The sequence below is a fragment of the Oikopleura dioica genome, chromosome 2 (assembly GCF_907165135.1).
Source record: "Oikopleura dioica chromosome 2, OKI2018_I68_1.0, whole genome shotgun sequence".
NCBI classification, from domain to species: domain Eukaryota; kingdom Metazoa; phylum Chordata; class Appendicularia; order Copelata; family Oikopleuridae; genus Oikopleura; species Oikopleura dioica.
Window position 1 is genome coordinate 8,077,760 of NC_137292.1, and position 12,082 is coordinate 8,089,841.

At 41.1% G+C, this 12,082-nt stretch overlaps 4 protein-coding genes across 4 annotated transcripts; 2 read left to right on the forward strand and 2 right to left on the reverse strand.

Annotated features, from left to right (window-relative positions):
- Positions 1-240: 240 nt before the first annotated feature.
- On the forward strand, positions 241-3,228 carry LOC145696109 (cilia- and flagella-associated protein 100-like). The gene is made up of 9 exons (XM_081773096.1): positions 241-378; positions 431-578; positions 1,166-1,321; positions 1,365-1,544; positions 2,019-2,361; positions 2,429-2,587; positions 2,649-2,707; positions 2,757-2,900; positions 2,976-3,228. Exons 2-9 carry the CDS (start codon positions 555-557, stop codon positions 3,174-3,176), a joined length of 1,266 nt encoding a protein of 421 aa, XP_081629222.1. The 5' UTR covers positions 241-378; positions 431-554; the 3' UTR covers positions 3,177-3,228.
- A 335-nt stretch (positions 3,229-3,563) lies between these two features.
- On the forward strand, positions 3,564-7,007 carry LOC145698542 (dynein axonemal intermediate chain 3-like). Its single transcript, XM_081775747.1, has 9 exons — positions 3,564-3,623; positions 4,031-4,512; positions 4,559-4,833; positions 5,120-5,427; positions 5,469-5,693; positions 5,740-6,020; positions 6,065-6,359; positions 6,404-6,693; positions 6,739-7,007. The coding sequence occupies exons 1-9, from the start codon at positions 3,564-3,566 to the stop codon at positions 6,926-6,928; spliced, it is 2,406 nt and encodes an 801-aa protein (XP_081631873.1). The 3' UTR covers positions 6,929-7,007.
- Positions 7,008-7,283: 276 nt separating this feature from the next.
- LOC145698066 (uncharacterized) lies at positions 7,284-8,932 on the reverse strand. The gene is made up of 9 exons (XM_081775271.1): positions 8,840-8,932; positions 8,612-8,705; positions 8,502-8,568; positions 8,232-8,311; positions 8,169-8,190; positions 7,849-8,095; positions 7,665-7,724; positions 7,405-7,535; positions 7,284-7,362 (listed from the first exon to the last, which is right to left on the reverse strand). Exons 1-6 carry the CDS (start codon positions 8,930-8,932, stop codon positions 8,008-8,010), a joined length of 444 nt encoding a protein of 147 aa, XP_081631397.1. The 3' UTR covers positions 7,284-7,362; positions 7,405-7,535; positions 7,665-7,724; positions 7,849-8,007.
- A 494-nt stretch (positions 8,933-9,426) lies between these two features.
- Positions 9,427-10,459, reverse strand: LOC145699378 (uncharacterized). The gene is made up of 5 exons (XM_081776647.1): positions 10,298-10,459; positions 10,041-10,167; positions 9,807-9,955; positions 9,627-9,766; positions 9,427-9,544 (listed from the first exon to the last, which is right to left on the reverse strand). Exons 1-5 carry the CDS (start codon positions 10,385-10,387, stop codon positions 9,451-9,453), a joined length of 600 nt encoding a protein of 199 aa, XP_081632773.1. The 5' UTR covers positions 10,388-10,459; the 3' UTR covers positions 9,427-9,450.
- Positions 10,460-12,082: the final 1,623 nt, after the last annotated feature.

Below are 12,082 nucleotides of genomic sequence, written 5' to 3' on the forward strand. Positions count from 1 at the left end.
TCAAAATTCCATGATTCGCAATGATTGTACGGTACCGGCTCACAGTCATCAAAATGCGAATCCTCCTTTTGATTACGAAAGGCTCGATAAGATTGAGAATTAATTCGAAACGTCATTGTAGTTTGAATTTTCCGAGGGTAGAATTGAATAATCATAATCCCACTAGATCCCCAATTCTCTTTCAGGCGGATGACGATCATAAACCCAGCCTGGTTCCAATCCCCTCTGGAAAATCGCGAAATCGAAGTCTCCCTGTAGATGATAGTACGAACGAGAAGAATCCGTTCGTCATTCCGCCAGATGCGGACATGTTCAAAATGCAGGATGATGAAGTGAAACGACAGGCGCAATTCAGACGAGAACAGCGAAATCTAAAAGGTACTGCAGTCTGACTCAAATCCGAAGAATGATTGATAATTTTCAATTCTAGTGCACGAAAAGCACACGAATGCAACACGAACGTCCGAGCTAACGTCACGAATGAGAAAAATTGTTCTGGCAGAAGAACCCGACGATGACGAAACGGATCTTTTGGCGGAAGATCGTGGGATAATATGAAACCACATCCGGTCAACAAGGCAGGAGTTCCACAGCTCGTGAACTTGGACTGACTTGGCTTAGTGTTGAATAATCCTGCAGCTTGTTTCCGAATCATCACAGCTCACATGAGCCTCATTGCTTTTCCCAGACAGGGTTCATCAAATGAACTTTCGATGATGACGATAGAAAATTCCGATCAAGTCAATTTTCACAAAATTTAATCTGCACACTTGCCGGAGCATTGGTTGTATAATTCTCGGCGTTGGTAGACAGCCTTTCGAGATCGACTAAGATTCTAATGATCTAGATCCGCATCTGCGTCATTTTCAAAAATTGAAAATCGCAAATATATGAAGGATTGGCTGCAAAAGTAAATCCGTCAATATTTAGCCTTTCTGAATGAGATCAGATAAAATGCTATTTTCGGGAGCATCCGGGCTCGGAAAACTGTAGAAAACCTGAGTCAGGGTCGTCATTGTTAAAAAAGCGGCTATGTATTAAAAAGATCCTTTAGACTCTGACTCAGGTTTTCTTCGCAGGTTGCTGAGCCCAGGAGAGCACCGTTTATCCCATCTATTGATAACCAGTTGCAACTCGAAACGAATGTTTCGGAACTCAAAAAAAGGAAGGAATAACCGAGTACATCGCCAGAAAACGCGAAATGTTCCACGTCAAATATGCGATTTCCGTGAAACGTGAAGAAATGCGCCAGCTGGAAAATCTCGCCCGGGAGGAAGAAAAGAAACTGGTTATTGCTGAAAAATGTCTGGAAGAAGACGCGGTACAGACAGCTTTTTCCTGCAACAATTATTATTTCCTTTTAGATAACTTTCGACAAGTTTTTGAAAGAAAATGACGCCAACTCGGTTGAATCGATCAAAAGAGTCGAAGAAGAAACGAGAAGAAAACTGGAAAAAGTAGCTGCTGTCAAAAAGCTTCACAACACTATCCGAGGCATCGAAACGGAAATTTCGAAGTCCGAAGAAAGGCTCAAAATGTACAAGGTAAACTAAATTTAGCATGGAAACATGCTGCCTTGAAGTGCCTTCAAAAACGGTCTCAATTTGTGGCTCCCTAAGTCAGTGGCTAGCAGACCTGACACCTCTCTCTCTCTTCTAACCCTTTTGAGAATTTCTTATCTTACCTTACGCAAGCTTATGATGACATTTGAGAGTTCCAACAGTCTGAGTCGTTTTCAGCGTTATTTAATTTCAGTGGAAATAAAAAATTAAATTATTCTAAGCGATTGAGCACCCTATGAGGGAGTGTTGAACTTCCAGTGTTATGCTTTGATTACGGCTTTGGTGAGTAAGGTCTTCTGATGAGCCTCGATTCCGCCGAATATTAGCATTTGTTTGGATGGGCGATTTCAAGCTCACCTTATCTGAAAGAACGTAATCGAGCATAACACTTGAGGTTCACCACGCCCTAATGTAGAACCATTCTTTCCACTGAAGATTAACATTTTTCAAATTAAGAAATATCGCTCATTTGTCGATACATTGACGCCAGAAGAACACCGAAAGCCTAAAAAGGAAAAGAAGCCATCTCGTAAACAATCTGCCGTCTCATCGGCTGGCGATTCAAGTTCAAATTTGCGAGCAGCATCCAGCAAGCGAAAGAGCTCAGCACGAGCTTCTGTCATGAGCCAAGGGCGAAGAGCGAGTGCAAGGCCTTCCAAAATATCAGCTAATCAGAATCGTGATCCAGCGAGTTCTATTTCATTCACGCCTTCTACTGATCGTCAAACGGATGAGAGGAAGACTCCCGACCTCGTCGATTCTAGCTCCGATGAGGAAGAAGCCTATCTTTATTTCAGCAGTAAGTTTCCACTTCGTAGAAAATTGCATGCTCAAGAATTCAGATCAAATTATTCTACTTTTTTCAGACCCGGAGGATTTACTGACTCTGTTCCACGATCTGGAGGATCAAAATCTGTCAATGATTCAAAACGGACAAGACATGGAGGAAGCACTGGACGATATGAAAGCGCATGCAAAAGTAACAGAAGAAAGGCTCAATAAAGAAGTCAACTTTCTCACCGATCAGGAACGGTTCTTCTTTTTTTTCTTAGAAAATTGGAGATTTTTAAAATTTGAACCACGAAAAGATCGAAATGCTGGAAGCAAACGTAAAACGAGAAACAGAAAAAGTCGAAGACTTGAAGGTAAAACGCCGGTTTTCTAGAACTTTTATTTGAAAATCAATGTTTTCAGTTGAAATGCGAGTTTTTCTCTTTCGGCAATTATGACGAAGCAGATCAGGATAAGATGGTAAAGCAGTATGATGATGCGATCAAAAAGGTCTATGGAAATATCGTCGGGAACGAAGATGCGCAAATTCCAACGCTTCATATGGTCGTAAGTTTCAGTTTTTAGGCGACCTTTTCGTTCTCTTCTATGTCTTCATGATTCAGATCATCAGTCGCTTTTCAGGTTTCTATCGAAAACACCTTGTCTCAATTGTTGGATGAAATGGAGAACCTTCCTTCCGAAACCGTAGCTCAGTACGAAAAAAGCTTCGAAAAAGATCGACGCGCACGAGCCCGAGAGGAAAAGGCAAGAGAACAAGAAGAAGCCCAAAAAAGAGCGTGTCAAACGCGCTCTGGAACGAGCCCAGGCTGCCCCGAGGAATAATATAGGACGAAAGCCTGTCAGACGATCCGAACCTCCTAGGACTAAAACTAAGGGAGGTGTTGAAAACTTACATGTGTGGCAAAGAAGCGGCCAACGGAAGCGCTCTTTTTGGTGCTAGACAAGTCGGGTCTTTGACAGAAAAGATTCTTTTCAACACCGTAAAAAGACAAAAGCGGTCAACGACGAAAACAGCAAAGAACAACAAGAATATCGATACTTTTTCGAATACTAGAAATGCTTTTCCATTCCTCTATCTCTTATTTTACGATTTTCTTGTAACATAACCTGTAATTTTGTAACGCGCATATAATTTTATTTTTATACTTCACCACCTTAAACATATTTATTTTTGATAGATGCTTAGATGGCTGTATTTCTATGTTTAGAATGGCGGACGAAGAGGTTCCTGATGGAGTGTTGCCGATTTTGATCACTGGACCAACTCAAGTAAGTCGAAAACCAAATAGAAGGGATATTCATAGTAGCTGGATCGTCTCAAGAATTTCCCGTCTAGCTGACATTTCTCGCTTGGGCGAAGGCTGCTCAAATATAAACAACTCGATTTCCGTTATATCATATAACTTATATGTGAGGCTTAACTTCTGCGATTTCAGCGTCTGAGCGTCTGAACTTTAGATTAGAGAAAAAAATGATGGCCTTTAGTTTTCTCTGAGAATATCACGTCTCTCCGCCATTTGTCGCTTGGCCAGATACATATATTGCCTAATCTAGGTATTTCCTCTCCGTTTTGCTATCTTCGCACATTCGCCGTCTGACATTTAGAAGTGACGATTTTTCTTATAGATGTAGGACCTTTTCAGTTTCCTCTAAAAACCTCTAAAATGTGTTAAAAGACAATCATCGAATGCGTCATCGACGAGCACGTAACCGAAGAAAACCCGCATAAGCTCATTCCAAAAGATGTATTCCTCAAAGATATCCAAACCCGTGCCGCTGTGTCCGATTTTCAGCCATTCAAGAAGAGCTTCATCGATTCGGACTGCGAAGAAATCCTAGTTGTGATGGATGCTGAGTTTCTATACGGGCAGAACTTTTACCTGTGTATGACGGAAAAGGCGAAGAATACCGTTTTGTATCCTGGTATGGAACTTGGGGAGGATGGAGCTCCCGTTGGCGATATAGGGCAAGCTGGACCAGGTGCTGCGGCCGAGGAATCCAACGAAGTTTTCGTGTATCGACCTCCTTCACCAAGACCGTGGATTTCCATGGGCTCAGAAAAGGAGATCGAAGAAATTCGGGTTAAAAATGAACGACCATTGATTAATCTCCGCTGTTCAAGAAAAAGAAAACATTTCGGCAAGAAATTTAACTTCAGGTAACTCAAGAAAGATGAAGTTTTCGTATTTTTATACAAATTTTAGCACATCAAATGGCGAAATTCTAAATGTAGCGGCAGAAGAATCGCGGCCGAATCAAACACATCGAATGCTGCACGACATGGCAATCCAATCAGTTAAAACGAAGACAGAAGGCGAAACGCAAACTTTCTGCCCGGAAATGCGCAACCAGTGGAGTCAGTACGAAGCTCGGACCGAGTCAGTCGTGTCCAATGAGGAGCTGGAAAAGAAATTTGCAAATGTGATTCCGCTGGTGAACCTGGCGCTTCAGCAAAATGAGCTGGTCAATGTGTTTGATGGTAATTATTTGTTGATTTTGACTAAGCATAATTTTCATGTCTGAAGGCCCTTGGTCAAGGGCATTTGGGTATAATTTAGTCTCTCAGATCATTAAAATACTCAAGTAATCTGAAAGGATGTCTGTCAGAATTGACCATGAATACCTTTCAGTAAATATCGTCAGTAGATGAGCACTGGATTGTCCGAGAGCATAGAAAACTTTATCTTATTTACATCACACCCGTCATACTAATTTCAACATTTGTTAAACACCAAATAAGGCGAATTGTTAATATCCTCTTTCAGATCCATGGGCGGAATTGGGCGACGAAGATGATGGCTTTGGTTCCAAGTCAGACGGGCACTTGCGCGAATACCAGAGTTTCACCGATCTCATGTACTCAAAGGACAAGCGTTTGACAGCTGTCGAATGGCATCCCCACATCAAGAGTATTATCGCCGTTTCCTGCGCGCAGAGATATTCGCTATACGAGCGGATTGAGAAGGCGCCGAAGCTTTTGCTCAGTCGCAAGCTTATTCTTATTTGGAGCTTCCAGGATCCAATTCACCCTTGTATCCTATTGGAGGCGCCCGCTGATGTCTATTGTTTCAAGGTACATCTTTAAATTCCTTCAATTTCTTACAAAAATTTAAGTTCAACCCGACAAACCCAAATCTAATTGCTGCAGGATGCATAAATGGCCAAATCGTCATCTGGGACATCGCCGAGCACAAGGAAAGACTCGTCCAAGAAAAAGCCCAGTCGAAGAAAAAAACATCTCTATTTGGCGAAAAAGTCGGCCCAGAGACTCCAATTATTATGTGGAAGGCAGTTTCCTCGATTGAAAATGGACACAAAGGAGCTGTCACGCAGATAAATGTGAATATATTTTCCTATGCCTACAGATGTTGAACTTTATATTCAGTGGGTTCCAGCTGGCCTTCAAGCGACCAAAAATGGCGTCTGGGAAAAAGTCGCCGACAAAGAGCCGGTTCAGATATTTACGACCTCCTCAGATGGCTCATACGCAATCTGGGACTTGAGACCTCCACCGGTGAAAAAATCCATGACGCAGTTGAAGAAAAAGAAGCCAGGTGCAGAAGATCCTCTTGAGATCGATCCTTGGGCACATCTTAATCTTGTCTGGAAACCACTCCTGAAAGCAACTCTTAGCAAGGGCGAAAATGGGTGCCATCGTCCTTCCAGGTGAAAAAATTTCCAGCTTCTCTCTCTTAATCCGTTCCCTTTAGAATATGCTTCGACTTTTCCGGAGAAGATGGTTTCCCCAAGCCTGAAATCTTTATCGGGACGCAAGATGGTGACGTTCTGTGGACGAAAATAAAGTTGGTAAAAGACGGCGACTCCGGAAAAATGGGTGCTCCTCCTCCTCTCCTTCTCAATCCGACTCATTCATCGTCAATTACATGCGTCAGACGAAGCCCGTTTTTCAAGGATGTTCTATTGACAGTCGGCGGCTGCAACTTTTCCATCTGGAAAGAGTCTGATGATGCCACTATTGCAAAGATACCGCTACTTTCTGTTCATGTAATTCGTCTTATCTTTGATTCGGAAATCAACAACAATTTCAGTCCAACGATAAAAAATATACAGCAGGCGAATGGTCTCCCACACGTCCAGGTCTCATCCTTATGGCCACCGACGAAGGAAACATCGAGGTTTGGGATTTGCTGGAAAAGACTCACGAGCCAAGTGTCGTCCAAAACGTAACCACTGCGGCTATCACAGACGTTACCGCTTCGATCATCAACGCGAAGCTACACTTACTCGCAGTGAGTGACTCTTGCGGAACTCTGCACATTTTGGAGCTGCCCTGGAACTTGCGACACCCGACGCAAAACGAGAAGTCATCAGTACATGGGTAAGTCTTGCTTGTCATGATCTTTTATAAATATCGTTTCCCCAGATATATAAATCGCGAAGAACAAAGAATACTCTACTTTGACGAAACCGAAAATCACGAAGAAGAGTCGGAAAATCTAACCCTAGCTGCCGATGCAGACATGCTCGAAAACATCCAGGACGACGAGCTCGAGGGCGAATTCAAGGACTATCTCAAACTCGAGAAAGAAATCCTCGAAACGCTAACTGTTTAAAAATCGTTATGCATAAATACCCTGTACAGTTTTTATTTTATATAATATTTCAGAAAATATATTTTTATACAAACTACCATTTTTCAAAACGGCGTTTTTTGCTGCTCGCAGCGTTGATGGAAGTGCGTTGAAAGTATCCAGGGTAGTGATGTTGCGGGCTCGAGATCTGAAGTTTTTAGTAGAACAGTCAGACTGGAAAAGTGAAGCTACCAGATTCGTCCACATCTTGCTCCCAGTCACCGCCAGAAAAGCTTTTCATGAGTTTCCTACAGCTTTGAACGGTTTCCTTATAAACTGATCAAGGAGGTCGCTTTCTATACTGACCCATTGGAAAGGGATGCTGAAAACTCCATGCCTGAACACGTGTACCTTTTCATCTGTGCCAGTTGGCGTCGGCAGCCGCTCCTGGCTTTTATCATACGGGCGAATAATCACTAAACTTTTTGTAAATGCAGTAAAAACCATCATAAGCTTACTGAGAGCACTGAGGAAGGTGCTTCCGGCTGCAACGAGTCCTGCGAAGAACCCGTTTCCAAATGCGAATTTAGCCTCGATTCCCTCGTCGTGCTCGTGCTTATTTTCTTCAGCCTCGTATCTGTTTTCCATGCTTTAATAATTAATTCAGACAAGCGTTCTCTATTCCTAGACATTCATGAAGCATGCAAAGATCATGGAATCAAATCACGCGATCATGATATTCTTTTGGGAACGAGATTAAACATCTTTCCTAGCTAACCTTGAGTACCAAAGGCAGGCCACAGACATCATCATGGAAGAAGCGATGATTATTGTTCCACTAGGGAGGATTATATTTACATTTTTTCATAAAATTTTCCACGATAACCGCACTCATCCACGACATTTATAATTTATTTATTATCAAGATTAGCATAAAGCTTGACGGTTAAGCCTTGATCTACCTCAATAAGATCAAAATATTTTTTCTTCGTAGATATTTTTTATTTGGATGATATTGCGTCGCTTGAATTTGATTCTTTTTTCCGCATATTGAACAGCCAAGGTCGTATAAAAATATATTTCAATATAAAATATATTCAAGGGCAATGCCCATTCGAAATTTAAAAAACCATTCCTTCAATTGCAAGCTGCTCATTTTGAATACCAACCATGCTGAGCACGCCTCCAAATGCGGATAGGATGATAAAGCTTGAATTATTATTTATGAATTCTGTTTTAACATTTCCCATGTGTTGGAGATGAATATATTATTCGAACGTACCATATGACCATCGATCGACAGGCTAAATAATCACTGCAAGAATTGTTCGCAAAACGCTGTTACCTTTCAATACCACATTGACAAGAGGAAGAATTGAGCTCGATCTATTCCCAAGGATGACATATGTATTCCAGTTTTCATCTCTATCAAACAAAGCTACTTATAAATACGAAAAAGGTTACTTAATGTCGCGAAAACCATTTGGTTTTTCGTAGCAGTGGTCAGTTAGTTTTTCAGTTGTTATTCGTGTTAGTAAATTTACCCCATCAGAAACAAAAATGAGCGATAAAAAATGGTCTTCCATTTTCGTGCCTGTCATTTTTCATATGTTACCCCTGTATGTAAGACGAGCAGGCGAAATTCGAGATCTCACTTTTCCACACGCATTCTTCCCAAAGACCTAAAGCCGGGATTAAACCAAAACATAACAAAAATGAAAGTACCTTTATAGCCAATTTGAAATGGTTTTACTGATGAGTTCAGATGATCATCTACAAAATCATCGCTTTTAAAATGTCGCTCTACCGTCCACGAGGGCTTGAAAAGTCAGATGCATATTTTAACTCCTTGCTTGACAAAAATCCTTAAAAAAATCTGCACCGTTCATGAAGACAAGCAAAAACACCCATTATAGATCCGAACCAGCAGAAGACAAGCCCCAAAAATTGAACGTTTTCAAAACACTGCTCATTTTTCTTCGATTTCATATTCTCTGAGAAAACAATATCGTCGCTTTCATTCTCCAAGGGAATTTTCCGTGCCATCGTGTTGCAATTGCAAAAGTTAATTAAGGCTGTCGGCATTAATTAGGTTCAATTCGAGGAGACGCCACTTCAAATAACGCCCTCCTTAAATATTCTGCGCTAATTACACTTCGCAGTCTGATTTTTCAAATCTACTCTTGTAGTTATAAATATTGTACTATAGACTATAGTAGTAGTATCTGTGTTCTGGAATCTTCGTTGATTTTTGCTTCAAGCAAAAATCGAACAGAAACGAATGAACTGGCGGAGAGACAGTCCTCGTGATATCGATAGGATGATAAAATATGTTTCCATTGCCACAGTTTCTTAACGCAAGAGCTGACAGATTGGCGAATTAGCTCCTCCATGGAATCTCCTTTCTCTACACAAATTCGGATATCCTACTGCTCACGTGAAGATCTTCACGTGTCGCTTCCACCCATTCGCAGTATTTGACGTAAAAACCGTATTTTAATACATGATAACACTGCTGTCTACTCGAAAATAGAATAAAATTTGAAGGTTTGAAAAGATTTTTATTATGACTTTTCGGCAGCTGTTAAAGAAGAGAGAAGAGTTCCGGACAACGGGCATACGAAGGGTGAGGCGGCAGCTGAGGGTAGGCAAACATATCTAGGGAAAATTAAGTTTCCTTTTTTAGGGTCAGGGATCCACAAGTATAGCCAGATGTGCTTGTAGACTTGTGGAGACTCACCCTTTAGGATAAAGATAGAAATCATCTTGTATCCTTTTACCGGACACTTTGCACTGGTTATTCCTCCAGTTTTCCTCTGATCTTTCGAGCATAATATTTTTGTCCTTTATGTCTTCCATTACTGTGAGCAATGTCTCCGTCTTAATCACTATAACCATGTTCTAAGTGAGATAAAACTACCAGAAGAGCATTCTGCGTTTGAATAATTTTGGATCGATGAGAAGAAGCTGCAGATATGGCCCTCATGATTTTGGAATATTTGGAGATCGGAGCATCAGCTGGAAGAAGATTCAATATCGCTTTTCCGTCGATATATTTTCCGAATTTGCCTTAATATGAAACCAAGTTAAGATGGTCTTTCGAAGATATGATGGGCAGTAAGATGTTCATTTCCGACCGGAAGCAAACTTTTACCGAGAAAGTCGACTGTCTGAGGAAAGTCATTTTCCAGAAGATATTCGGCTAGTTCCGTTAACGCATCTGGGCCTCTTCTGAAAGTAAATTCCTCAAGCTCTTCGAAATATCCGCCGTTTATGAGAGGCTTGCGTAAAGTTGATCAAAGAATTTACTACACTAAATTACTCAAAAATAGAATAAGAATTTTTTGGGGGAAGTTTCATAAAGCTGTCAGTCTTTCCACCAAAGATAATATCCGGGTCTTCGATCTCTTCCTGAAACGTTAATTTTCTTTCCCCGACTTCGCCAAAAACGCTACACTTGGCCAGTAAGCCATGAACACTTGTGCCAAAGTCCAATTCCATCAATTTCTTTGCTCGAACGAATTTCCAAGTTTCAGGGTTTTCCGTCAAATGTAAAAACTTCTTGAAATCTTTTTCCTTTTTTGGTTAATCCGAGAAAACGGAGAAACTCCTAACTAGGAATTATCTAACTGTACAAGCGACTAACCGTTCCCTTGTAATACTCTTTGAGGAGTTCCTCGTACACGAACTTTTTTGTTGTCGACTGCTCAACAAGATGTTCCAAGTAACGAATTTTCAGAGCTCTTGACTTTGTGATCTTCTTCATCACAACTTGATCGCTGACATCGGTAGCCTTGATAACTCGGAAAGCCAATTCGGGGCTGACAACGATGATTTCGTCCAAAAACGAAATGAAGGTCTCAAGAACTGACGGATCATTTGTTTGGGAAAGGATGAAATTGATGAAATCTTCGATTTCGTGACTTAGGGAGTTCTCTTTCGTGTCTTCAGAAATTATTTGAAGAAGTCGTTTCAGTGATTTTTCATGGTCGCCGGAAAACCAAAGTATCTTTGCTTTTTTAAGAAGCTACAAATTTACTTCCTTCTTCGAAAATTTATAATTTTTTTTGAATGAAGACTAGACTGAAGTGCCTGGAACGCAGCCAAATATACGCCGGCCTTATACATCTACTACCTTTTTCTTCGTATTCATAATCAAGTAGCTCTACCTAGCGGAAATACCAAGTCCTGGTCGCCATCTTGAAACAGGGAAAGTAAAAAGTCCCAAGAAATGGAAATTCCCGAGAAGAAAATCTCATCTATTGCACGAGATAGGACTTTGGTATCCTTTTGATTGATCAGCATTTCGAGGTACACATCGCAAATGAGGGAGGAACTCGTTTTAGTGAAAGTGTCGATTGAATTCAGCATGAAATATTTGACTGCGTTTTCTGAAGCTACTCGTTTTGAGAATTTTTCCTCGATAGGCTGAATGAACTCGTCATCATTCTCGCTTTTCATAATATAACCTAACCTCCGCGTCCTTAATCTGCAGATGGCTGGATGGAATCTTGCCGTATTTCATCAGCGTCCTCGAGATTTCCTCGAAATTTATGCCACACTGACCAAAGAACGTCTTGGCTTCATCGAATCGTCCCATAGAAATGGAAACAAAGCCGGCGGAAGTAAGAATTTTCTTGGTCCAGAGATTAATATCGTCTTCGGACATTGCGGGAGACGTCTCCCGAGCTTTCAAAATTTCCGCCATCACTTCCTCCACGCAGTTATTTTCGAGAAGATGGAAACAGATTTTGTAAAATGGCTTTCTCGGGCTGTTGATTTGGTTAAAAATTTGTTTGAAAATCTTCCATATTTATAGAATCATCGATAAATCACTATTTTTTCGAACAGCCTGGCAAGGAGGAAAGTGAATAGACAGCATCTCTAGTTGCGCAAAGTTGTATTCTCCCGCTTTCGGAAAACGCAAGAGTTCGGATTTCCGGTATTGGGAGGATTTGTCTCTGAGTTAGATCTGAGCTTTCACCCTCTCCAGACTCTTCTTCATAGACCGTTAAAAATTCTCCTTTATTCGGTTTGTCTCGGTTTGAAAGCGAATTTAGAGTGTAAATTTATTCGATGTTGAAATCGCTTGACCCTGTTGTGTAAACTTTACACTGTAAAGATCAATGTTAAAAGTTATGCTGGTGAATGAGGGCTCAAGAATCATGATCACGAGATTATACCGTTCCTCCTCCA

Excerpts from the sequence above, each read along its gene's own strand:
- LOC145698066 (XM_081775271.1), bottom strand. The coding sequence starts at position 8,932 with ATGGCACGGAAAATTCCCTTGGAGAATGAAAGCGACGATATTGTTTTC. Across the intron at positions 8,312-8,501 it reads TGCTCGTCTTACATACAGGG|AGATGAAAACTGGAATACAT; the intron begins GTAACATATGAA and ends TTTGTTTGATAG. Across the intron at positions 8,096-8,168 it reads TGTCGATCGATGGTCATATG|CTTTATCATCCTATCCGCAT; the intron begins GTACGTTCGAAT and ends TAATAATTCAAG.
- LOC145699378 (XM_081776647.1), bottom strand. The coding sequence starts at position 10,387 with ATGGAATTGGACTTTGGCACAAGTGTTCATGGCTTACTGGCCAAGTGT. Across the intron at positions 10,168-10,297 it reads AAAGAAAATTAACGTTTCAG|CCTCTCATAAACGGCGGATA; the intron begins GAAGAGATCGAA and ends ACTTTACGCAAG. Across the intron at positions 9,545-9,626 it reads TTCTATCTTTATCCTAAAGG|ATATGTTTGCCTACCCTCAG; the intron begins GTGAGTCTCCAC and ends AATTTTCCCTAG.
- LOC145698542 (XM_081775747.1), top strand. The coding sequence starts at position 3,564 with ATGGCGGACGAAGAGGTTCCTGATGGAGTGTTGCCGATTTTGATCACT. Across the intron at positions 4,834-5,119 it reads GCTGGTCAATGTGTTTGATG|ATCCATGGGCGGAATTGGGC; the intron begins GTAATTATTTGT and ends ATCCTCTTTCAG. Across the intron at positions 6,694-6,738 it reads GAGAAGTCATCAGTACATGG|ATATATAAATCGCGAAGAAC; the intron begins GTAAGTCTTGCT and ends TCGTTTCCCCAG.
- LOC145696109 (XM_081773096.1), top strand. The coding sequence starts at position 555 with ATGAAACCACATCCGGTCAACAAG. Across the intron at positions 579-1,165 it reads AACCACATCCGGTCAACAAG|GAAGGAATAACCGAGTACAT; the intron begins GCAGGAGTTCCA and ends ACTCAAAAAAAG. Across the intron at positions 2,362-2,428 it reads AGCCTATCTTTATTTCAGCA|ACCCGGAGGATTTACTGACT; the intron begins GTAAGTTTCCAC and ends TACTTTTTTCAG.